Source organism: Lissotriton vulgaris, chromosome 11 (genome assembly GCF_964263255.1).
Source record: "Lissotriton vulgaris chromosome 11, aLisVul1.2, whole genome shotgun sequence".
Classification (NCBI taxonomy): Eukaryota; Metazoa; Chordata; class Amphibia; order Caudata; family Salamandridae; genus Lissotriton; species Lissotriton vulgaris.
In genome coordinates this window covers 1,005,110,817-1,005,135,474 of record NC_141699.1, presented here as the reverse complement: position 1 = coordinate 1,005,135,474, position 24,658 = coordinate 1,005,110,817, and the positions used below count along the sequence as shown (strand labels likewise).

General features: G+C 47.8%; 1 protein-coding gene across 6 annotated transcripts in view; it reads right to left on the bottom strand.

The window, feature by feature from the left end:
* The window catches only part of LRRC34 (leucine rich repeat containing 34), a 327,003-nt gene that overhangs the window by 115,868 nt on the left and 186,477 nt on the right, over nt 1–24,658 (bottom strand). For 5 of the 6 annotated variants that reach the window (XM_086944310.1, XM_086944306.1, XM_086944307.1 and 2 more), the window contains 2 exons: nt 16,997–17,080; nt 13,464–13,577 (listed from right to left, as the gene is read on the bottom strand). In XM_086944310.1, coding sequence (XP_086800436.1) covers nt 13,464–13,577; nt 16,997–17,080 — 198 coding nt within the window. The remainder of the gene's footprint in view (nt 1–13,463; nt 13,578–16,996; nt 17,081–24,658) is intronic. The other variant, XM_086944309.1, reaches the window with a different exon arrangement.

The window sequence follows — 24,658 nt, the reverse complement described above, 5'->3', positions numbered from 1 at the left end:
GGAGCCCAAAAGCCCACTCAACTGGCATCTGAGTTCTTCCATGGGCCCCATTGAAGCACACTTCCAATTGTGTTGTTAAATTCCTTAGCTATGCTAACAAACATGGTCGGTTAGGATAGGCTGAGTCCCCTATATGAAAAAAGAATTGAGCCAAACATGTTAATACTATTTTTGCTCATTAAACTTGAAATTTACTAAAACAAATATACTTACCAACAAACCAGGCTCTCTCAGGTCCAAGTTGTGACATTTGCTGGGGTATGGTGCAGTTCCGCATTACAAAGGAATCATGTGTTGAGGTTGGAAAATGCTCACACACAATTGTGATGTGCAAATCTAGTTTTGTGCACAATGTACAATGTGCACACTAAATGGCAGTTTTTTCAATTGCAGTAGACTTTTCTCTGTTGTGTGGTGGCACCAAGGCAATATGTGTGCCATCAAATTCTCCAACCACATGTGGTAGGCGACCCAAAGCATAACAATCTATCTCCAGATTGGCAAAGTCCTCATTTTGTGGAAACTGTATGAAGCTGTTGATGTGTCTCATCATTGAAGAAAAAACATCTTGAAGCACACCACTGAAAGCTGGTTGGGACATTCCACCAGATACTGCAACAGTATATTGGAATGATCCTGTGGCCACTAAATAGAGTACCCTCCCTACTGTCCAGCCCCTCCTCTGAGAGGGACCCCTGAATCGTCCCAACCATTACCTTAGGGTACTTAAGGGTTTACCTGTGAGTGGGTCCCTAGATTCGTCATGCAACAAGATTCAGATCCAATACCACTTCTATTTCATCCGTCTGGGCACTCTGGACTTTGCTTTGGGAACCTAGACTGCATTTGGGAAGAATCCTGCTGCTCCTGGTTTCGTCTTCCTGCAAGTCTGCTGTAACGTCTGTGCCTGTGCTCCATACATGTTCTTCACAGGACCTGTGGGCATCCAAGACACCCAAAGGAGTCTCCCTTTGAGTGAAGGAGTCACTCTCCTGTTTCTGCAGGCACCGCAACAAAGCTGACCGGTCTGCTGATCCTGGGCTCCCACAGACTCAAAAAATATAAGCAACACTGGCCGTGGTTCTGTAACTCCCCCGAGGTTTGCACTGTCTTCTCAACGAGTATGAGGTCAGTATACTTCGTCAGAACCGCTGGAGCAGAACCCTAATGCACTGCGTTGACTTGCCGTTGCCAAGGCTTGTTGATACTTACCTTCAGAGATCTTCGGGCTCTAAGAAGCTCCAACCACGATCTTCGCCTGCACCGCATCCTGTGCACTGCGGTCCTTCATCCTTTGGTGAGCGGCACAAGGACCTCAAACGACTCCTGTGCCCTCTGCCTCTGGGACCTCTTGAGGGTCTTCTTTGGCTCCATTAGGCTCCCCTGCATGCACGGTACATCACTTGAACCTTGCTGGTCCCGGCGCTGCACCTTTTTCTACAACTACGTTGGCTGCCATTGCCAAGGCTCGTTGGTGCCCTTGCCAGACACTGACCCCTTGGCTCTTGACATCTGACGTGGGGCAGCTCAGAAACGGCTCTTGGTCTTCCACAGCATCGCCTGGTCCACACAGCTGCAACTTCAAGGGCATTGTCAACTCTTCTGCATCTCCGACATCGTTGGGCATTTGTCTTCCGTGCCTCATGGTCACTCCTGGTTGGCCTAGACTCTGTCCCCTCTGCTTGCAGGTACCTCTCACCTTGAATCTACCTTTGAGTTCCACTGGGCTCTTTCACCTTCTTCATCAGCGACATCTTCCTGAAGTCCTCCATTATTGTCTACAGGGGCCACTTGGCACCTATGCACCCGATTCCCTGGTGTAGGTATCATGGTTCCTGGGGTATCCATGGGTGGGATGGCTCTCCAACCTTCCATCCTCCAAGGCGTTTCTTGAGGGTCCGCTGGGAAGGGTCCTTCTTTAAAATTGCAACTGCAACTTACCCATTGACTTGAATTGAGTACACAGTTGTGTTTTCACACTGCACTTGACTTCAGTGGGGTTCCTAGATACTCACCTTGGGTGGTTCATTGGGTCCCCAACTCTTCAACGCCTTCTGGGTTGACAACAGTCATGGTTTGCATTCCACTATTTTAGTATATGCTTCGGACTCCCCCTGGAGACCACTGTGTATTCTGTGCTATTGTGTTTATATTTTTGCGTAGGAGATAATACATTGTGTTAGTGAGTGTTAATAATATATACATCTTTTTTCTAACTACACTTTGTGGTGCTTTTTCACTTAACTCATACCATAAGATTAAGTAGGTAAAACCAGCTGCTTTACACTCCTTCTGGACTAAGCCTGAAGGCTGCTCTCCACAGCTACCACTTAGAGAGGTTTCTTAGGTTGTCTAAGACCACTAAAATCACCATAAGGGTTATCTGGATTAGTGCAGGGTGCTACATTTACATATGTGAGCACCATATACTAAGCCAACCTCTCACAAGAGCCATCCCCATTACATAATGGGAGAGAATGAAGGACCCTGTCTTGGTCACGAGTTGGACACCCTGCAAGGGATGTCAGACCCCTGCGTCCTGGAGTTTCTGCTTGCAAAGGCTTTAGTGTCTAATTTCAGCATGGAAGTTTCTCCTCTGGTTGCCCAGTGAAGATGTGGTGCTTTTATACCCAAAAGGTACCCTCATGGTTTCTACTTAGATGTGTAATGGTACTGGGGGCCTGTCGTCTAAGGATGAAGATGGGGAGGCGCTAGGGGGCGCACAGCGGAATGGCTGCTTGAACTGCAGCTCCGCCGGGCGATATCTCACGATGTGAGTCATTGCCACTAACACCCCATCGATCCACCCTGCGAGACCACGATCGGGTGCAGGAAGATGAGGAGCACATTTGCGCGTTTGCGGAGGCGGCTTCCTCTCCTTCGTTCCGGAGAAAAACCGAGTTTGCTGTAACCCGCACCGGACGTCCAGACAACATGGCCGGCGGCCGACCAGAGGTATGTCGCGAGCAACACTTGAGCGGTAGCAGGCAGGCCGCTTAACCCAGCATCAGCGCCCCGCTTTGCTCGCGGACAGTCTGGACCAGGGACCACGTCCACACCGCTGCAGGCCGGTGCTCTGGCGGCGAAGTCCGCTTCCACCCCGCCTGGTTGCCTGACAAGATGGCGGCACCCACTCCTGCAACGGCAATTTCGGCGGCCTAACACAGACGGGCCCCTGCTCATATAACGAGGCGCCCTGACGGCGGCCCGGCGGATAGTGGGACTGGGCACACTACAGCGCGCAGAACTTCAGGGCACAGCGCATTGGAAGCCTACTGACGTCCGCTGATTCGAATTTCAAGACGCAGAGGACTGGGGTGCGACCAGGCATCGGGGGCAAGGACCCACACGAATAGGGGGCAGAGGCTCCGGAGGGACTACCAGCTAGACGCCCTAACTGCAACTATCTCCCTCGCCCCCCCAACGCTGCGGCACTGGCAAGTGCACATCGCTTCCATAGTCTGGCAGATATACTGCAACCAGGGAGGGCCACCTTGGTAACGACCTAGCCATTGAGTACATGTGCTGTCTACCGCCAAAACGGAAACACGGCGACGTCGACCAGAGTAACGAGGGCGACCAAACCCCAGTTGAGTAAGGCGACTTCACCACCCGCCGCCATGGGCAAACCAGACAAACAGCAGCCAAAACTCTCTTTTGATAATAGAAAGGGGTCTAAGCCAGTAGATGACGCAACGGAGGCCGGCGGGTCTTCGGCCTCGCCACCGTCTACAAACATGGAGAAGATCCTGCTGGCGATACAATCAAATCTACAGGACATCAACGGGAAGTTGGACAATCTAACGTGCAGGATGGATGGCATGACTGCCCGCCAGGAACAGCACGGTGAGAGACTGGATGAAGCCGAAACTAGGATTTCTGCGGTAGAAGATGAGGCGCGCACGTCCACCTCGAAATGCGCGGGAATGGAGCGCATCCTGGAGGTAATAAAAGCGAAGGAGGAGGATTTGGAAGCGCGCTCGAGGCGCAATAACGTGCGAATAGCGGGCCTGCCAGAATCCACCAACACAGGCCGCATGGAACAGTATATTGAGGGGCTCTGTAGGGATATCTTTGGAGCAGAAGCCTTATCGCAGATCTTCATTGTGGAACGGGCCCACAGATCGCTAGGCCCAAAACCGCCACCAGGCGCTACGCCCCGACCGATAGTAGCGAGGATCCTAAATTACAGGGACAGAGACGTGATCCTAAGGCTTGCAAGGGAGAAGGGCAAAATCGTTCACCAGGGCAATACTCTGGAATTCTACCCCGATCACACGGTCGCTGTTCAGCAAGCACGCAGAGAATACACTGCAGTGAAGGCCAAGCTGCGTGAATTAAACGTTGGGTACTCCATGTTGTATCCTGCCCGGCTGAGAGTGGTGTGGAAGGAACAGACGATAGTGCTGACAACACCCAAGGCGGCCCTCGATCTGGTCAAGAAAATACAGCAGGAGGCGAGGTCGGAAGCCAGACGAGACCAGAACAGAGACTCTGACTGAGGCGCCTAGACCACTCAAACTTCACACAGCGGTAGAGACGTCTGCACAATTTACCGCGAGGTACTGCTAAACTGTCACTATCGGCTGTCTATGCAAGGTTTGTTGGTGAGCGACTGCCTGAGGTGAGCTGCTGGCGCTTTATTTTTGTTATGCGCATTGGGCGGTTAAAGGGTGCGGGCGGCTGAACTAACTGTGACTGTAGCCCTATCCTACCCTGCACTATCGCATGCACTCCTGCCCGCCCTGGGCCACCAGGCCTTCATCATGGGATTTCGGAGGGACCGGCCATGTTGCGACTGCTCCTGCTGCTCATGAGCGCACGGGGGCGGCTCTTTTTGTATACTCAGTTATCGCAAGCCCTCAGAACTGGAAGGGGGACAGCCCAGGGGGTCGCGGAACAGTGGACATTGTGCTCCGTCCCACGTTACTAGAAGTGCACTACTGAAGGTGTCCGGACCGCACAGGCTGCTGGGGTCCAGAGTGGGCGCAGCCGGACAATTATTAAGTGCGGGGAACGAGATACACTGCATTGAATGGGAATGACCCCTCCCCTGCGAGTTTGTGCATTATTGAATGGGGTTATGCTCTCCTTGGGTCTGCTTCATTGCCCACATCCAGCGCAGGGGTGGTATTGGGAATGTGGATTTGTGGATTAATGGACACATATTTTGCGCATTAGTTTGATTCAAGTTAATGTCGCCTGCACCTGTGTATCGGGTGAAGTTCTGTGCCTCTAGCGGTCCTCCATGAGGGTACAACCCTACACGAGTTTTGCTGTGAGCACCAAATTGTTGGTTACACTGTTGGGGGAGTTGTGCTCTTTGAGGGTTAGGCTTCGGCAGGTTGGGGTTGCTGGAGTGGGAGGGACTTGGGGAGGGGGGATGCTTAACTGTTTACTAAGACCGAAGGTATTGCAAACCAGTACATTCTGCATGTTGGCCCTGCTTGGGCTTGTATGTGACGGTGGTGTTCGTGAAGCTGAAGGGGGTCGGGATGGGAGCAGACTGCTTGCGTGTTTAGGAATGAATGGTACTGTATCAAATGGGTACACCAGGCTCCACTACTAATAGCAGGAACGGACTAAACGTCCTTACGTGGAATATTAGGGGGTTCTCTCGCCCACAGAAAATTAGGCAAGTGTTTGCCAGCCTCACCAGGTGGAACATTGACATTGCATTCCTGCAGGAATCGCACCTGGCGCCACATACACATGCCACATTGGGGTCGAGATGGGCGGGATCGTCCTACAGAGCCTCATATTCTTCCTACTCCCGGGGGGTACTCATCTTGGTCAAGAAGGGGGTGCACTTCGAAGAGAGGCATGTGACACGAGACCCAGCTGGCAGGTACGTGCTTGTGTCCGGCAAGCTTAGGGGGCAACTCATAACACTCCTCAACATATATGGCCCGAACATTGATGCACCTGACTTTTATCGGGAAATCTGGGGACACTTGCAGAACCACACTGGCACACACATTTTATGTGGGGGGGACTGGAACGTGACACTGCGGGACGGCCTGGACCGGTCTTCCCAATCAGTGGAACAACACAAGCAGGCGAGGCTTATGATAGACCACATGATGAGCGATCTAGCGTTAGCGGATATCTGGAGACTACAACACACTGATGATCCTGGCGCTACACACATCACAGCATCGCACAATAGTTGGTCCAGACTGGACTATTGGCTAGGGTCCAGGGATGTAGCACTATGGGCACGTACAGTGAAAGTACTCCCACGCACATTGTCGGACCACAATCCGGTTGTCATGCAGCTGGACATTCCACACTACACGCCCCCCCCCCTTTCACTGGCGATTTAACTCTCAGGCCCTCACGGACCCTGTCTATGTCGACACCCTGACTAAGGCGATCAAAGACTACTTCAATAATAACTCCCAAACCACGGACGACCCACGTTTACTCTGGGAAGCCTTCAAGGCCACGATAAGGGGCGTCTGCATTAGCACCACCGTAGGCGTACTCAAAGACATTAGGACTCAGATCCGCCGATGCGAAAGTCGGATGAGGGAACTTGAAATGCAATATGAAAACACACAGGACATACTGTTATTACCCCAATTGCGAGATTTACACACAGAACATGCCGACTTCCTAACGTCAGAAATCAAGTATCTAGATCGCAAACACTCAGCCAGGGCTTTTGGCGAGGGGGGCAGGCCAGGGCGTGTACTAGCGAGGAAAATTTGTGAAGGGCGGGGGCCTTCGGCTATCCTTCGGGTCAAATCAGGAGCGGGAGTAGTTCAAACACACTCGGCAGACATTGTCAAATGCTTTGCAGACTCCTACAGCACACTATACCAATCTCAACCAACAGCTACGGCGGAGGCAACTTACGAATACCTTCATGATGTGGCGATTGGCTGGCTGTCTGATGCCCATCGGGAATATCTGGCTCGGCCGATCACGGTTGAGGAGGTCACTGAGGTGATCGCATCGCTCCCAAATGGTAAGGCACCGGGTCCAGATGGATACACGTCCGAATTTTACAAGGAATTTGTCGATCTCATTGCCCCATATTTGGTGGACATGTACGGCGCCTCCTTTGAGGGTTCCCTGCTCCCTCCCACTCTGCGAGAGGCTATGATCATTGCACTCCTCAAACCGGCCAAAGACCCGGACAACTGTGACTCCTACAGGCCCCTATCCCTAATAAATGTGGACTCCAAAATTCTTGCAAAGTTGCTAGCCGTCAGACTGTCCCCCTTAATGACTCGCCTAGTGCTCCCGGATCAAGCGGGGTTCGTCCCCACAAGATCCACCTCACATAACACACGGTCCCTGTTTGCTCTGGCGCACTATCTCAAACCCTCGGTTAAAGCAGTGGCTGTACTACTCGACGCCGCCAAAGCGTTTGATTCCATTGAATGGCGATACATGTTGACCGTCCTTAATAGGATGGGTTTTCCTAAAAGATTTGTTCAGTGGATTTCATTGCTATATACCAAACCGTGTGCGAGGGTCCGGATAAACGGGTACGTTTCGGCCCCATTTGACATTGGCCGGGGCACAAGACAAGGTTGCCCCCTGTCACCCCTGCTCTTCGCACTGGCGTTGGAACCGCTGGCGTGCATAGTGCGGCAAAATTACAGGGAATCGGCGTTGCAATTTGTGTCCAGACCACTGCACATATCACTCTACGCGGACGACATGTTGCTTTATGTTCGCGATCCAGAAACACATTTAAACCCGCTCCTCAGGGAGTACATCCGATTTGGGGGCCACTCGGGGTTGGCGATAAACTGGTCCAAGTCATCACTAATACCCCTCACAGATTCCACTGTCTCCTTTGCGCTAGATTATCCACTAGAGTGGCAGCGGGACCCGATACGCTATCTGGGTGTCATGTTCCATAGGGACCCTGACGAAGTCATGCGTGCGAATTATGGTGTGGTAATCGCCAAACTGGAAGACAAAGTCCGTCGCTGGATACACCTGCCGTTGTCCATTGCTGATCGCATAGCGATCGTCAAAATGAACATCTTGCCTAAGTTGTTGTATCTCTTTAACAACATTCCCATCACGCCGACGCGGGAGGTCTTTCGGCGCATCAAATCACTAGTACTAACCTTGATCTGGGCGGGTAAACAAGCTCGCATTGATCTACAGACCCTTACGCTCCCAATAGCTAAAGGCGGTTTCGGGGTGCCCGATTTTCTCCTATATTACCTCTGTGCCCAGGCACAGTACGCAGCGTACTGGTACCATGAAGTCCCCTACGTCACACATGTGGCCATTGAGGAGGGTGATGCTCATCCAGTCCCCCTATCGGCGATATTGTCACACACTAGACCCCCGCTCCATTCAAAAGACATTAACACGGTGGACACAACGATCAAGGCCTGGAATAAATTAGGTCAATTGGCTCACAAGACCCCATTATATGCACCGAACATGCCGCTACAGCACCATCAGGCCTTATCAGTCACTAGCGAGAAAGTAGGGATGTCGCTACTGTCCAGAGCTGGGGTCGACAAAATGAGCGACGTCTTTCAGGGTGGCAAGTTCGTGGCACTTGATAATTTGGATTACATACAAAATCAAACTCTTCTGTTCCGCTTCACATATTACAGATTGACGAGGGCATTAAAAGTACATTACCCTACATTCCCGGAGGAGCCGGAAACACTAGCGCCATTACAGATGCTGATCACCACGAGTGATCTGTCCCACTTGGTATCCAGACTCTACACTGCTGCACAATCGGACATAGCAGGCCACACACTTAAAGCCAAGGAAAGATGGGATGCACTACTGGATGCTCCACTGACGGAGGTTGAGTGGTACAGTTCATGCGCCCTGACGCAGATACTGACACCAAATGGGAACTTGAGGATTATCCATTTCAAGTTCATCCACCAAAGCTATTATACACCGGTGAAAATGCGCAGATACGGGCTACAAGAGGAAGACAAATGTAAGCGCTGCAATAGGGACGGGGCGGACTTTGTACATTTAGCATGGAAATGTGAGCGGGTAGCCAGTTACTGGGAGGAGATCACAGCCGCATTGTCGGTCATGTTGGAAGACGAGGTGCATTGCACACCACAAATTTGCCTGCTCGGTATTATACCCCAATTCAGAGCGCTGAAGCGCACATTCTGTGCTATTGCGCTTCTGTTAGCCAAAAGACAGGTGGCACAATGCTGGCACAGCCGTAGGGTACCGACTGCAAAGGTGTGGATGCATAGCATGTCTACTTGTAGGGATAAACTGCAAACGTATGAGGAAGACTTGCCTGTTAAATCTAGGCCCAAGGATGTATGGTGCTTTCTGACGGATTATCTGAACTCCTTACAGGAGGATGGGGAGGATTAGTTTATGTGCGGGTGACGCTGTGAGGTGAATGACTGCCGTTATCTTATGGCCCCTGAAGACCACTTGGAGGGAATTATGGAACACTGCTCAGCTCACTGTATAGGATGTAAATGAGAGCAATGAGAGGTCTTAAGTTGGGGAAGTTAAAGTTTGGTTGATAAAATCACAAAATGTAAGACTCATGTCGATTGTACAATGCGTGCCCTGACTGGAGAATACCGGATGGCTCTATCTAATGTCAACATATAGCTCTACATATTTATCTATGATTATACTGATCTAACATGGTGCAGTGGCGAGCCGGCCTCAGGGTTGTAGGCTCATGCTGTGTACTCTGCTTTATGTTAATAAAGGTCTTACACAAAAAAAAAAAAAAAAAAAAAAAAGGATGAAGATAGCAGTGACGTTTGTAGAGAGTTATTATTCAGAAGATGTTAATCCTGCTGTGCATAAACGGCAGGGGATAAAGATAAGATACTAAGAATCCTCATGCATAATAAATTTGGCTCGTTTTCGAAGAAAACCACACAATATTTATTCAGCATATAACTAGGTAAAAGGTCAGCGCCAGAACCGTTATGTAGAGCAAGGTAAGACAACTGTAGGTAAAAGGTCATGCAGCTACCTAGACTTATATTGGGGTACATTGGGGCTCATAACAAACCCTTTGACTGACAGACCATCTGCCTTAGCTACCAGTCTACGAATGCTAAAGGCCTTACGTAAATAATCTATTCACTATGCCAAGTAAAGGCATTCCTAGGTACGAAAAATCAGAAATGTTTCCAATATACAAGAAGACTTACTACCTATTAAGGAAATTTGTATTTTGTTTCTTATAGTCTACCTCATACGTTTTGGTTCGTTTATGAGCATAAAAAATAATGCTGAGTAGGGTGTGTGTAGCAGTAATTTTTGTTTTTCCCAAATGTGTTCCTGCTTGCCAGTGGAGCAACATTTGCAAACATTCACAGATCAATATAGCACTTTAAATATGGAGGATTGTCTTCTGCTAGGATGGAGGGGCCTCTGGCATCACAGAGGATTGGCCATCTGCCAGGAGCAAAATGTTCCCCACATTCATTTAGGCAGACTCTTACTAATTTCAATTTGTTATGTTTTCAGAGAGATTGTTAGGAATCTTTTAGTCCATGTAAGCCTCTGAGATATGTTTATCTAAGCACTGGTGAAAAAATTATTTTCACCTTTTACCTTATGCACATTCTTATTCTAGAATTTAGTGGTTCATGGAAAAATCAAGATAATATCTGAAAACTCAGACGATAGAACTGTGTTAACCTCTTAAGCGCTGCTGACGGCCAACGGTCGTCACGAGCGCTACCTCCCCAGTGCTGCGCACGACCATTGGACGTCCATTCAACACTAGTTCCAATGGACAGCGCAGCACTGGGGAGGGATATTTGCGAAGCAGCTAAGGTGTTAATAACTGTTGAGTTATAGGAAATTAAAAAAGTCTAAATGGCATTTGTTAAATGCTTACCACTGTTGGAGAGCTAGTTATGAGCATGCTCTAGATTGGAAAGAAAATGGCTTGTGCAGCAGTGAAAGCCGCAAGAAAAACGGAATTAACCTGAATCTCGCGGTTAGTGGGATTTTATACGGCAGCCATCTTGGAATGTGATGGTATCTGAGGTGAATGAATTCAGAGTCTTTTTACTTCCCATAGCAGTTTATGTTTGGCAGTCATCAGAGGATCATCGTGAAGCCACTATTTAGTGGTAAGAGTGTCAGTTTGGAACTATGAATCCATATATTTGAATTTTCTTGTCGCCATTGTACATATCGTACTTTTCCCTGGACTGGAACTTGCTTTTAACTTATGTGTAGTGAATTCTCTAATAAGGTCATAAGTGTTGTACACAAAAACTTTTCCGAAAGGGTTTTCAAGAGATGAAACCATAACCATTGTTTTCTTATAGTTCAAGTGAGATACTGCATTAAGTTTTAGAGAAGAAAGGGCTGAGACAGAGAACTTGTTACTTGAGGTTATTGGGTAAAGGATTCTACAAGATATGAATATTACAAGGTTCTTTTCTAATCTGGTATTGTTTAATTGCAGACTTCCATAGCAGTTCCGAAGGAAGTGTGACAAGCCTTGCATCAGTGTTTTCTCTCTCTTCCCCTTACCATTTTACCCACTGTGTGAGCTGCTGTGATTTCTCTTACAATGAGAAGTCATGGTCTCTGCGGAAGTGAATGAGATTAGCTTCAAGGCACTCTTGAAGGCTGGTAACAAAAATCCGTGAACTACACCAGAGTCCCAGCTAAACACTTGGCATGGAGGAAGTATGGGTGACTTCTGCGTACAGCAATTTATGTTATAGCGCAGAGTGGAATGGGTTTTGTCTGCTTCACCTGCAGGAGAGAGCCCTAAGGCATCACCGTCCCCCGAGGGGCTTAGGACAGTGATGCAAATCCATATTCATGGATAACTGCATTAGTAGTAGAGAGGTGCAGATTAGGGTTAAGTAGTGGCTTCCCGTCTACAGATGTTTTGTGGGGTGTAACATTATTTATACTAATAGCAGAAGGTGTTCAAGCTATTGAACTGGGAGTTCCATGTTAACCCTCCCATAAGCATATGGGAGAACTGGGACTTTTTCCCCACACCAGAGCAGACGGTAAAAGAAAAAAAAACTGTTTTGCGTGATTTTAAAGCATGCAGTAGTGCCTTATTATTTTACATTGTATTGGAGCAGCTTTGATGGTGTCGTCAAATGTAGTAACCCAACAGTTTATGTCAACACAATTAATGTTAACTGTGGTTTGTAGCATATGGTAAATGTCTAATGGCGCATTGAATGGATTTTTGTCTATCATTCTCCTTACACAAATACATTAAGAGTTCATGGCCTCCAAAAACTTTAAATTAAACTGCTGGTTATCTGTTTGGTGGAGGATTCACCTCCAGATTCAGCATTTCCTTCACAAATCGAATGGATTTTCATTTCTACCCAACTTAAATAAGAAAGTGATGCTACACACACCACACCAAGATGAAGGATTTGTATAGAGTTGGGTGGTAACACAAGCTGTTCTGTTTTTAGAAAATACTACAGCTAGAGAGGTATGCACAAAATTAATTTCTTCTAACATACTGTCCCTATGATGGAGGAAATACCACTGGTAGAAATTTGTGGATTTTCTGTTTCCACCCATCTTTAAATCAGGCCAACCTATCTGAAACACTGACTGGAAATCAGATGGGCCTCCCTGTATCTTTCTTGTCTCTCTACTTCTGCTCAATATGTGACCTCTTAATGCCTACATCAAGTACACAATACATTCTTCTAGGTCAATTAAGTGCAGAAAGGTCACTGTAGCAACATCTATGCCAGTGATTGCTCCAAGTCAAATGTTCGTCTGCCTCTGTGCATTATGTCATGCAGTGCTGATTATAATTCAGTTGCTGGCTTTTATTTCAGGAGTAAGTCGCCACTCCTACCTCTGGTGCTGTTGGATGGTGAAGCAGTACTTTTCAGGCAATTACATTGTTTCTGGGTCATATCTATATATCCGTGTCTCTGTTAACAAATGCTGGTTATCAGAAATGGTTCATCCTACCAAGATAGCAAGGAGACAGTCGCTGTCAACTGTTTCTGGTTCCTCGCCTTACTCAATAAAATATTTTGAAACGTAGCAAGCAGTTTATGGAGTACCTTTGAACTGGTATTTGATTAATCCGAGAAGTGATATCGCGCATATCCTCCATGACTCGCATACAACAACTTTTTATAATATTCCTTTGAGCTGTTTTTCACTTTAACATGAACCGGTAAGAGTTTGTTCAGCAGGCAACAGTGCTTTATTTACAGCATCTAGGATATTTTACTCTAATGTTTTATTACATTTATTTGGATGGATGTGACTGATAACACAAAAGTAGAGTCAAGTATGAAGTTTTCTTTGTCATTATCTCAACAGAGAGCAAGTCACGTATAGACAATACCATTTTGTTGAATACTAAAGCTTTAAATATTGAGGGGACATATTCACACTTTTTCATTTTGCCTTTTTCAGGCAAAGCAGAATTGCAAAACCTAATTTTGGAAGAAAGATGCCTGTAAGAAATTACTATCAGAGGTATTTAAAATCCTTACGGATCAGTTTCTGGATCCACTTGCAGCATTTCAGCCAAAAAAGGATTCACTGGCTGGTGTAGATCTGCACATACCTCCAAATAGCGCTGCTTCAAAGCACTAGGCGGGGCGTCCCTCCAAAAAAAGAAAGAAATACAGTCTATTTTAATCAATTAATATATCTTAAAATATTTTAGAAGCAGCAGATATTGCAGTTGAAGGTTAAAACAGAAAGACTGTCCCAAAGAACGCAAAGGTGGCTGACAGCAAATGGAGAGTTGCTAACAATAATTTGTGGGAGTAACAGCATGATTTAATCAAAGATAAGGAGTGATCTACAGCTTAGAATATAGGGGTGATGATATAAGAACCCTAACTTCCCTTCTTCAGCACCTCCACTCTATCTTTGAGAGCATCATTGTAACCAAAGACTCTACAAATCCACAACTACACCTTAAATCACTGGATACCCCAAAGTTTATTAACAGTTAAAAACTGTGATGCCCAACACAACACAAAAACTGTGATGCCCAACACTCAAAACATATGCCCATAACACATCCAAATAGGCAAAACCTACTGGGATGCACTAAAGTTCGTTAAGAGCCACACTGACAGAACAGATTGGAACTGAACCCTGCTTGCATGACATATTCAAAACACAAATGGTCTGACCCCACCAGATAGAGGTTATTGTTGCCATTGTGAAATAGGCATCATCTCTAGCCAAAATCTTCTCTGGAGGCAGGAGGCACAAACCTGAGATGGAGGTGCAGTCCAAATGAGATGTAAACTCAGAATGTATGAAGGTGGGCCTGGGTTGGTTTAGGCATATTTACAGTCTGAACAGTGTTGCACACTAAATTAGAGGGATGCGGGGGAGCAAAGAAAGTGGGCAAAGTGATGGATTGAACCAGATGGAATGGGGTCACAACCTTTGGCAAAAAGGATGCCCTGGTACGAAGCAGCACCTTGTCCGGAAAGGACATAAGGTAAGGAGGTGAGCAAGATAACACCTGAAACTCACTCACCCTCCGGGCAGATGTGAATGCTACTAAGAAAGCTATTTTGATAGTCCACAGCAAGAGGGGACAATTGTGCTGACGCTCAAAAGGAGCATACATTAGATAGGAAAGGACCAAATGAAGTTCCCACTGTGGCATGACAAAGGGCACGGGTGGAAATAAGTGAGTCAGCCCTTTCAGAAATCTATTTACAATTGGAGACTTGAAGAGAGATGGCTGGTCTGGCAGCCGCAAAAAAGCAGACAGAGCAGAAAGGTAAGCCTTGAGAGTTCGAAAGGCAGAGTCCTGCTGGGCAAGGGTTAGAATGAATAAAAGTACAGTAGACAGAGAAGCTGAAAGAGGGTCAATAACCTTTCTGTACAGTATGCCACAAATTTCTGCCAACGGCAGGCATATACCGTCTTAGTGGAGGGACGCCTGGCCACAAGAATAAAGTTACAGACTTCAGGAGGAAGGTCAAAAGCTACCAACTGTCGTCGCTCAAGCTCCACGCATGGAGGCACAGAGTTGACAGGTTCGGAAAGAGAACCCTCCCCTGCTGCTGCGACAGAAGGTCCTCCCGAAGGGGCTGCCTGATCATAGGATCGGTACTCATTCTCAGAAGCTCTGAATACAATGACTCTCCTCGCCCAATCCAGAGCCACAAGAATGACTTGGAACCGGTCATTCCTGATCTTTTTCAAAACCCTGGACAGGAGTGGTATGGGGGAAAGGCTTATAACAGGCCTGAGTGCCACTCGCGACGAAAGGTGTCACAGAGTGATAGCCGCCTTGGAAACTCCAGCGTGCAGTACTGCTGACACTGCCCGTTCTCTTCGGAGGCGAACAAATCTAACCAAGGTTCTCCCCACTGCTGAAAGAGACCTTGCGCCACCTCTGACTGGAGACGCCACTCTTGATCCACTAGGCATCAATGGCTGAGTTTGTCCGCCATGGCGTTTGGCACACTTGCCAGGTGTTGAACCAACATGGTTTTACCCTGCTGTTCCAGCCATGTTCAGAGACGAAGAGCCTCTCGACAAAGGGTAACAGCCCCACACCGCCTGCTTGTTTCAGTACCACATGGCGGTGGAGTTGTCTGTGAACACCTGCACTAATTTCCCTTTGACAGATTTCAATGTCAACCGAATCGCTCAGAGCTCCAATAAATTTATGTGGAGCTCCATCTCTGCTGGAGACCAGTGTCCCCTGATCTCCACATCTCCCAGATGGCCACCCCATCCCAGAAGTGACGCATCTGTTAAGACTGTGAGATCTGGTTGGGGAAGGGAGAGAGGGCTGCCGTTGACCCAATCACGGTTCGTTAACCACCACTGCAGATCCTTTGTAGTTCCTTCCAAGATCTGAATCATATCAGTGCGATATCCCTGATGCTGTGTCCATTGGAACATCCAGTCCCACTGCAGAGCCCGCATACGCCATCTGGTGTGTCTCACCAACAGGATGCAGGAGACCTTGAGGCCCAAGAGCCCCAGAGTCAGTCTCACCGAAATCCAGGATAGAGGCTGAAGTATCAGAATCATAGCCTGAATATCTTGGACTCGCTGCTCGGGCAGGTAAGCCTGAAACGGCATTGAGCCCTGAACAGCTCCGATGAAAGGGAGCGTCTGAGAAGGAGTCAGATGTGACTTTGGCACATTTATAGGGCGCCCCAGCGAATGCAGAAGGCTACCTTTTTGTGGTGCACTATCGGTGTGCCACTTAACTGCCGGTTTGCCTCTGGGCCTGCGTAGATAACTCTACCCAGGTGCAGAGACAAAAGCATTCCCTCTTTTGCATGGGACCACGCCCTTATGCAAATGAGGAAACACCCTCCAAATATATCGGTGGTGTTACATGTGCACAATCGTGGGCATGCCCTTATGCAAATGAGGGAACACCCTCTAAATATATTGGTGGTGCTACATGTGCACAAGCACTATCAGCATTACAGATGAGGCTGTACAAGTGTCTGTGGCCCTTCTGTAATTCCATAGTATGCTGGGGGTACACAAAGCAGGTTCACATGCCTGTTCATCATTCATCATGCAGACGATGGCCTTCCCACCCCCTTTCCCATTGCCCAAAATTGTAACCCTTAATTCGTTCACAACTTTTTGTGTGAAGTTGCTGTTGTTTCCATAAATGTTCTTCATCTAAGACTGTATAAGTACAATGCTGATGGTAGTTTTGATGCAGTTGTGAGCTATCATGTCATCAGTTGAGTGCTTTTGTACTGGGAAGAATTGCACCTCAAAAAGTTTGACGTATGAACAAATGTGCTTCAGTTACATCAATCATTATGTGATTTTCTAGCTCCTCTACAACTTTTTCATATGATAACACAATGGGCAACAGAGAAGTTTTATGTTCATGACGGAGGAAATAACAAGCATAATATTGTTAAGCTTCCAGGTACAATTCTATATAACAGAGTACAAGCATATTATTACGATTCATATTTTCTGGGCAAATCACAAATGTATCTTAGGATCTTCCAAAAAGAGACATTTCATATAACATTACTCCAGAAGAATTTTTAATACTTACGGAACAGATTTTTGATCCACAAGTTCGTCTGGGTCTCCACATACCTCCAAATAGCGCTGTCTCCAAGTACTAGACATGGTTTTACTCAACAACAAAAAAACACAGAAATAAATACAATGTACTATGAGCAACACCCCTAAAATATAGTAGGGGAGAAACTTACTTTGAGGCTCAGCAGAGAGTAGAAAAAACATATTTACTTAAGAAGGGGACAAGGAATGTACTTTCAATGTACAACTCAGGAGAAAGATGGAGAAGAGCGATAAGAGTGTTGCAAAGGTAAAATGGGAAGCATATGCAAAGGGGACAGGAAAGCAGATAGGGATGGATTAAGCATAGGGAGAGCTTTGGGGAGTGCAATGTGAAGTTGATGCCTATGTTTTGTCAGCCCAAACAAACAGTAACACCAAATTTGACACATCAAATCAATTATTCTTGGAATTTGACTTATATTGGGATAACAACACAGAAGATTAGGCCAACACTCACTGAAATCTGGAGCAACATACAACTAGGTAACTAACAACTGAATCAGTGACCAATTACAAAAGTCAGGGGTGTGTTTTTGAGGATTTCTCTTGGACCATACTTGAACTGAAAATGATATTTTGTCCTATAGTGACTGTCAGATCCTGCACTATAAAGAACAGAAATGGGTCTTTAAACGGTCCAGCCACTTAATTGGGTTGAATGATGATATATTGTGGATCCGGATGTATTAGAACCACTTCTACACTGATTTCTCCTGCCCCTTACTTTTCTAAGCTTAGTGACAGACATAGGCAAAGCAAATTGCTGAATTCTTGACCATTCTCAACAGTGGAGCCCATGGGCTCATTCATTTTTCCATATTCTCGCTCATACATTCATTGTTTTGCAGGGATATTTTTATCACCACTATAGTGTTCTTTTGCATTTGTAATTACGCTGACTTAAGCAATAGACCGCTACTCCAGCAAGCAATTGTGTCACATGTGCGTGTTTCCTTTCCACGTAATTGTGCCTGATCTCCATCAGCACTTGGACTCCAGAAAACTACACACAGGTGAAATATCACAAAGCATCTCTTGAAGACGGCAGATGCAACACCATGATGCACCCTATAAGGATACAGAGCTCACACTACAAACAGACTTCTCCTAGGTCCCTAGTGTCACCATGCCAGCCCCACGCAAAGCCTGCTCTATGGAACACTGCAGTAAATAGTAGGATGCCATCAACAAGCCATGGGGCTGCATAAATATTCAGATACTCTGCATACGAGAATCAACCTTTCATCATTGGTCAAGTTTGGCAATTTTATTGGTTCTGCCGGTGTTGTCCTAATAGATATGATGTGTTTAGTCAATTATTGACCACTACTTTTTGTGCTGGTATAACTGGTGTTATCTTCAGTTGTATGGTGCCTTCCTTTGGCATTCACAGGGACTGTGCAGTGGTAAGCTATTGATTTACGCTTTGTGTGATCTAAGGGTGTGTGTGGATGTTCTAAGCCAGTAGTTCTTAACCTGTGATCCTGGGGAAGTCTGCAAAGCCTACTAAAAAGGACTGCGACTGTTTAAAAAAATTAAATAATATTAAAATGAATCCATTAAAGTTAACAAAGTATATACTAATAAATAACATTGAAAATGTGAAAGCTTTTCTAAATTTGATGGTAAAATACACAAAATATTTCAATACTTGAGCCTTTGCCTGGTGTATACTTGTTTTTTTATTTTTGAGTATTGTTTTGAGGTTCAATTCATTAAAAATTGCTTAGGCCAGGGTTCTACTACTGCTAATAACCACTCAGAGTGCGTCCCCAGGTCCGATAATGATTCAGTGGACGTCCACTGAAGCTAAAAGGTTAAGGACTGCTGTTCTAAGCTGTGTGAGCATATCTGGGGCAGGTAATGGAATTTGGGCATTCTGAATCATTTGAGAAATTGCCTCCACAAAAGCTGGGCTTAATTGCCAGGGTAGCAGAAGTCATCAAGAGCTGATGGTGGCTGTATTTGTAGTGTGTGCTACATGTGACTGGTATGTGGAAAATTGAAGTCTTCTGTGTTAGTTTACTTTTTAATTGTAATCTTAATGATGTTACTCTCACGGGTTAATGGGCATGGGAGGACACTTCTTCGGAATTGGTTTCAATTGCCTTCCTCCTTTTTTGCTATCCAACGGTCTCTTGCTTGTTGGTGGACACACATTTACCTCTGTGGGCGTTTGTAGTGTTCATTTGCTGTACTCTTTCAGTAAGGTATAAAAAACAACCCTTTAAATAGCTGGATGAAACAACATATGTCAGGAATTATGTACCCAAGCATAGCCAAGTTATCCAGTAGAAAATCTATAATCAAATACCACCAGGTGAGACTCTCAGTGAGGAAATTACATATTCAGAGATGGGCATGGGCAATGGAAACTTGGGCTGCACCACAGAACCCCGAAGCATGATAGATTGGGCGATGCAGTGACATCTGGACTCATTTGAGATCCTATCAGAAGAATTGAAAGCAGTGACCTTACACAAGGCAAACTCACAACTGAGCATATTTGGAGTCACTTCATGTGCATTTGAGTTCTGATAGATACATCTGCCGTGTGGATTCTTCACCTTGTGAATATCCCCCTTGCGCCAGCAACGTTCGGAAAATTCTTCGTAGCACGCCGGCGTGGACGACGTCATAGGAGCACGGCATCGCGCACGACTCCGTCTGACGTCACCAACTCCTCATAAGGCCCACGTCGGCGTGATGACGTCAGTTCCCTTTTTTCCGCGTCGTCGACGCTAACGGTTTCTGGGATCTTCTGCGATACTTTTGTATCTTATCACTGTTTAGCTGTTACAGTTTCTCTGTTGAGATTTACTTCTTCGCTGAGGATGTCGTCGAGGAAGACGGGTTTCAAACAATGTGGTTCCTGTACCCGGATGATGTCGATCACCGATCCGCATTCCGACTGTCTGTGGTGTCTTGGATCGGATCACGATGTTAAGAACTGTCGTTCCTGTTTCAAGATAAACCCCAAGGCTTTGCGAGAGCGGGAGGCGAAGCTTCTGCTCGCGAAGGTGAAGGAAAGAGAAGCCGGTAGGTCTTCGAGGTCGGTGTCCAGGCGCTCGAAGTCGAGGCAGTTGTCGCGGTCGAAGTCGAGGTCGGCTTCGGGGACCAAGGCGACGTCGAGATCCAGAGAGAGATCGAGGTCCAGAGAGAGGTCGAGGTCCAGAGGGAGGTCGAGGTCCGGATCCAAGTCGGCCTCGGGCCATGCTTCGAGCTCCTCGAGAAAGAAGCATAAGAGGAGTAAACATCACTCCAGACATCACTCTGGCAAGGAGTCTTCGGATTCGAGGAAGAAGTCACGTAAACATCACAAGGACTTCGTGTCTCCTTCTCCAGCTCAATCTCATGTGAGTTCTCCAGTTCAGGAGCAGGATCAGGATCTGGAGTCCCACCACTCTTCGGTGCATGAAGAAGAGGTTCCTCGAGCACCGACTCCTGCTGTGGAGCCTGAAGATCAAGAGGGCCAGGGTGCACCTTTGCCGGATCAGCCTCCTTCGGAGCGGCCATTGGCTTTGTACCCTCCCTTTCTAGGTCCAGGTCAGGATCCCTCGCAGTTTTTAAATGCCATGTTTGGTGTTTATTCGAGGGCTATGTACCCCACTGGTGCGCCTGTTGGTCCCATGGGTCCTTTGTCTTTTAATTTGGGTGTGCCCCAGGCTTATGCCCGGGCCCCCTTTATGCCGTTTATGCCGACGCCTTGTACTCCTTGGCTCGGTACGGCGCCGCCGAGGTCGTCGACTTCGCATGCGGCTTCGCCGACTCCGGATCGGTTTCGTGGTGATTCGGATCGTGGTGCTTCCCGTCCTCAGGCTCCTCGCTCGACGTCGGCTCCGGCGCCGTCGGAGTCGTTGCCGGATCCGTCGACTTCGGTCCGCATGGAATGGTCGAGGCGCAGGGCACAACGCCTCTTGGAGGAGAAGGAGTATATGGACTCCGAGGTTGAGGAAGGAGAGTTGCAAGATCAGGGGGATTGTTTTGAGGACCTCCAAAGCGCAAGTGGCCTGGAACTTTCTCCTGAGTGGGGTTTGCCATCCGTTTCAGATACTCCATCTAAGGACATAGCACCTAATCATGTTGTTATTAGGAAGGCTGCAGATTTGCTAGGCTTGACTTTGCCCACAGTTGAATACAAGCCCAACATCCTTACGGAAGTTTTGCATTCGCCTTCTTCAATTGTGGAGCCTACACTTCCTTTTACGGATGCATTGACTGAGCCAATTAAGGAGGTTTGGAAGAGACCTTTGACTGCTCCTGCGGTTTCCAGGTCAGTGGCAAGGCGTTACAGGGTGGCTCCTGATGACCCTGAATTTCTTTCCTCGCATCCTGCACCGGAGAGTCTGGTAGTGCAGGCCGCCTGTTCCAGCAGGGCTGCGGGCTCTTTCCCTCAGGTGCCGGCAGACAAGGACTCTAAAATATTGGACCAGTCTGCTAAAAAGATTTTCTCCTCGGGTAGCATGGCCTTGAAATCCACCAATGCTACTTGCCTATTGGGGAGATATGTTCATGCGTTGATGGACTCTGTGAAACAACTTTCATCTAAGCTTCCAGAGGACGATAGGAAGAACTTTAACGAAGTGGTCTCTGATACTCAGGCTGCAGCTCGTATGGTTATACAGAGTGGTATGGACACGGTGGACTCTGTTGCCAGGATTATGGGCTCTACTGTTGCAACAAGAAGGGCCGCATGGCTTAAGTCCTCCGATTTTTCTTCTGATGTTCAGTCTACCTTGTTGGACTTGCCATTTGATGGGACAGGCCTCTTTGGTAAGAAGGCTGACGTAGCTCTGGAGAGATTCAAGGACAGCCGGGCTACGGCGAGGTCTTTGGGCCTTCAGACAAGGGGCTCTGCGACTAGGAAGTTCTGGGGTTTTGGCAGATCCACTTTTCGTTCCTACAACCAAGGTCAGCAGCAGCAGCAGCAGCGACAGAATCCTCTGTATAAAACCTACAGAGGAAAGCAAAGGGGCCGTGGTCGTGGACGCCAGGCCTCCTCCTCCTCCTCTTCCTCTAATAATCAACCCCCTCCCTCTGCAGCAAAGCAGCCCTAGATCCGCCATTCTGGATCATGTGGCTCCGGTGGGGGGTCGGCTTACTCATTTTCTACGGGATTGGGAATCGGTTACATCAGATCTTTGGGTTCTCAATCTCGTAGAAAATGGGTATGCTCTTCCTTTCCAGGAGTTCCCTCCCAATTACCCTCCTTGCCAGGGTTTTTGTTCGGAGGACCACCTTATTCGCCTGCAGGAAGAAGTCCTGGCTTTGTTAAAAAAAGGTGCGATAGAGGTGGTCCCGGAGCAGGAGAGGGGTCAGGGGTGCTACTCCCGGTATTTCCTGATCCCCAAGAAGGATGGCAGGTTACGTCCAATCCTGGACCTCAGGATTTTGAATCTCTACCTCAAGCAGGAGAAATTCAAAATGCTCACTCTTGCGCAGGTTCTTCAAGCGCTGTTGGAAGAAGACTGGATGGTGTCAATCGACTTGCAGGATGCGTATTTTCACATCCCAATCCTGAAGTCGCACAGGAAGTATCTCCGTTTTACGGTGGGATCGCAACACTACCAGTTTGCGGTCCTTCCGTTTGGTCTTACTACTGCGCCTCGAGTTTTCACCAAGGTGATGGCAGTGGTGGCGGCACATCTCAGGAGGTCGGGGATACCTGTATTCCCGTATCTGGACGACTGGCTGATCAAAGCAGAGTCGCCCGAGAAAGTGCTTCATCACCTGCAAGAGACATCGCAGCTGTTGTTCAGGTTGGGTTTTTCAATAAACGTGCTCAAATCTCACCTTGTGCCCTCCCAGCACAACCTGTTCATATGTGCGGTACTGGACACTACTGTATGTCGTGCATTCCCTCCTCCACAAAGGATTCGCGACATTCAGGAAATGATTCCTTTATTTCACAATGGAGCGGTTGTTCCGGTCCTGAAGGTCCTTCGCCTGCTCGGTCTGATGGCTTCTTGCATTCTCCTGGTCAACCATGCACGCTGGCACATGAGAGCACTCCAGTGGTGCCTCCGCAGGCAGTGGTATCAGCACAACGGAGATCTCGGGGAGTCAGTGAAGATCTCCAGAGAGACTGCAGCGGATCTGTCTTGGTGGGGCGTGGAAGGCAATCTGTCACAAGGAAAGCCTTTTCAGCTTCCTCCATCGGTGGCCACGGTGATAACGGATGCATCCACTCTAGGGTGGGGTGCTCATCTGGGGGATCTGGAGGTCAAGGGTCTTTGGTCTCCAGAGGAAAGGTTGCTTCACATCAACCTTCTAGAATTGCGGGCCATACGTCTGGCACTCAAGGCCTTCCTCCCTTCCCTTCGCGGTCGGTCGGTCCAAGTCCTGACGGACAACACGACCGCGATATGGTACATCAACAAGCAGGGAGGAGTAAGGTCGTGGTGTCCTTGCAAAGAGGCTCTGCGTCTCTGGTCCTGGGTTCAGGACCACCAGATTTGTCTGATGGCAAATCATCTGGCCGGAGTCCTGAACGTACGTGCGGACGTTCTCAGTCGGCAGTTCTCTGCCGACCACGAGTGGAGGCTTCACCCAGGGGTTGTTCACGACATCTTTCAGATGTGGGGAACTCCTCGGGTGGATCTGTTTGCCACTTGCGAGAATGCTCACTGCCCGTCATTCTGCAGTCTCCAGTACCCGATGCAAGGAGCATTGGGGGACGCGTTTCAGTTGAGCTGGGGAGGTCAGCTCCTTTACGCGTTTCCTCCCATACCCTTGATTCCTCGGGTTCTGAGGAAGATTCGCCAAGACCGGGCCCAAGTCATATTGGTCGCCCCAGATTGGCCAAGAAGGGTGTGGTACACAGATCTTCTCCACCTCTCCTCTCACCCACCGCTCCGTCTCCCTCTCAGGGCAGACCTCCTCTCTCAGATGGAGGGGCAGGTTCTACACCCCCACCTCCAGACATTACACCTTCATGCCTGGAGATTGAACGGGGCAATCTGATTTCTTTCTCTCTCCCTCACGATGTGGTGGATGTCATTCTTTCTGCCAGGCGCGACTCCACCAAGTCCATCTATTCGTATAGGTGGTCTAAGTTTGTCTCTTGGTGTAGGGAGAGGAATGTTGACCCGTTAAAGGCTCATCTGTCTGATATTTTGTTGTTTGCTCTTTCTCTGGCACGGCAAGGGTTTGCTGTTGCCACTGTCAAAGGTTATCTTTCAGCCTTATCGGCATTTCTCTGTTTGCCGGATCAGCCCTCTCTTTTTAAATCTCCTGTAGTATTAAGATTTTTGAAGGGACTTACTAATAAGTTCCCTCCTTCTCCCTTTATTGTGCCTCATTGGGACTTGAATCTTGTGTTAACCTATCTGATGGGTTCTCCGTTTGAACCCTTACACAAGTGTCCAATGAGGCTTCTTTCTTTTAAAACGGTCTTCTTGGTTGCAATTACCTCGGCAAGGAGGGTAAGTGAGCTTCAGGCTCTTAGTTCCAAGCCCCCGTTCTTGTCCATCCATGCTGAAAGAATGGTTCTCAGGACCAGGGCTGCTTTTCTGCCTAAGGTGGTTACTCCCTTCCACCTAGGACAATCCATTACCCTTCCTACCTTTTATCCTCCCCCACACCCTTCCAAGGAGGAGGAGAGGCTTCATCGCCTGGACCCGAAGAGAGC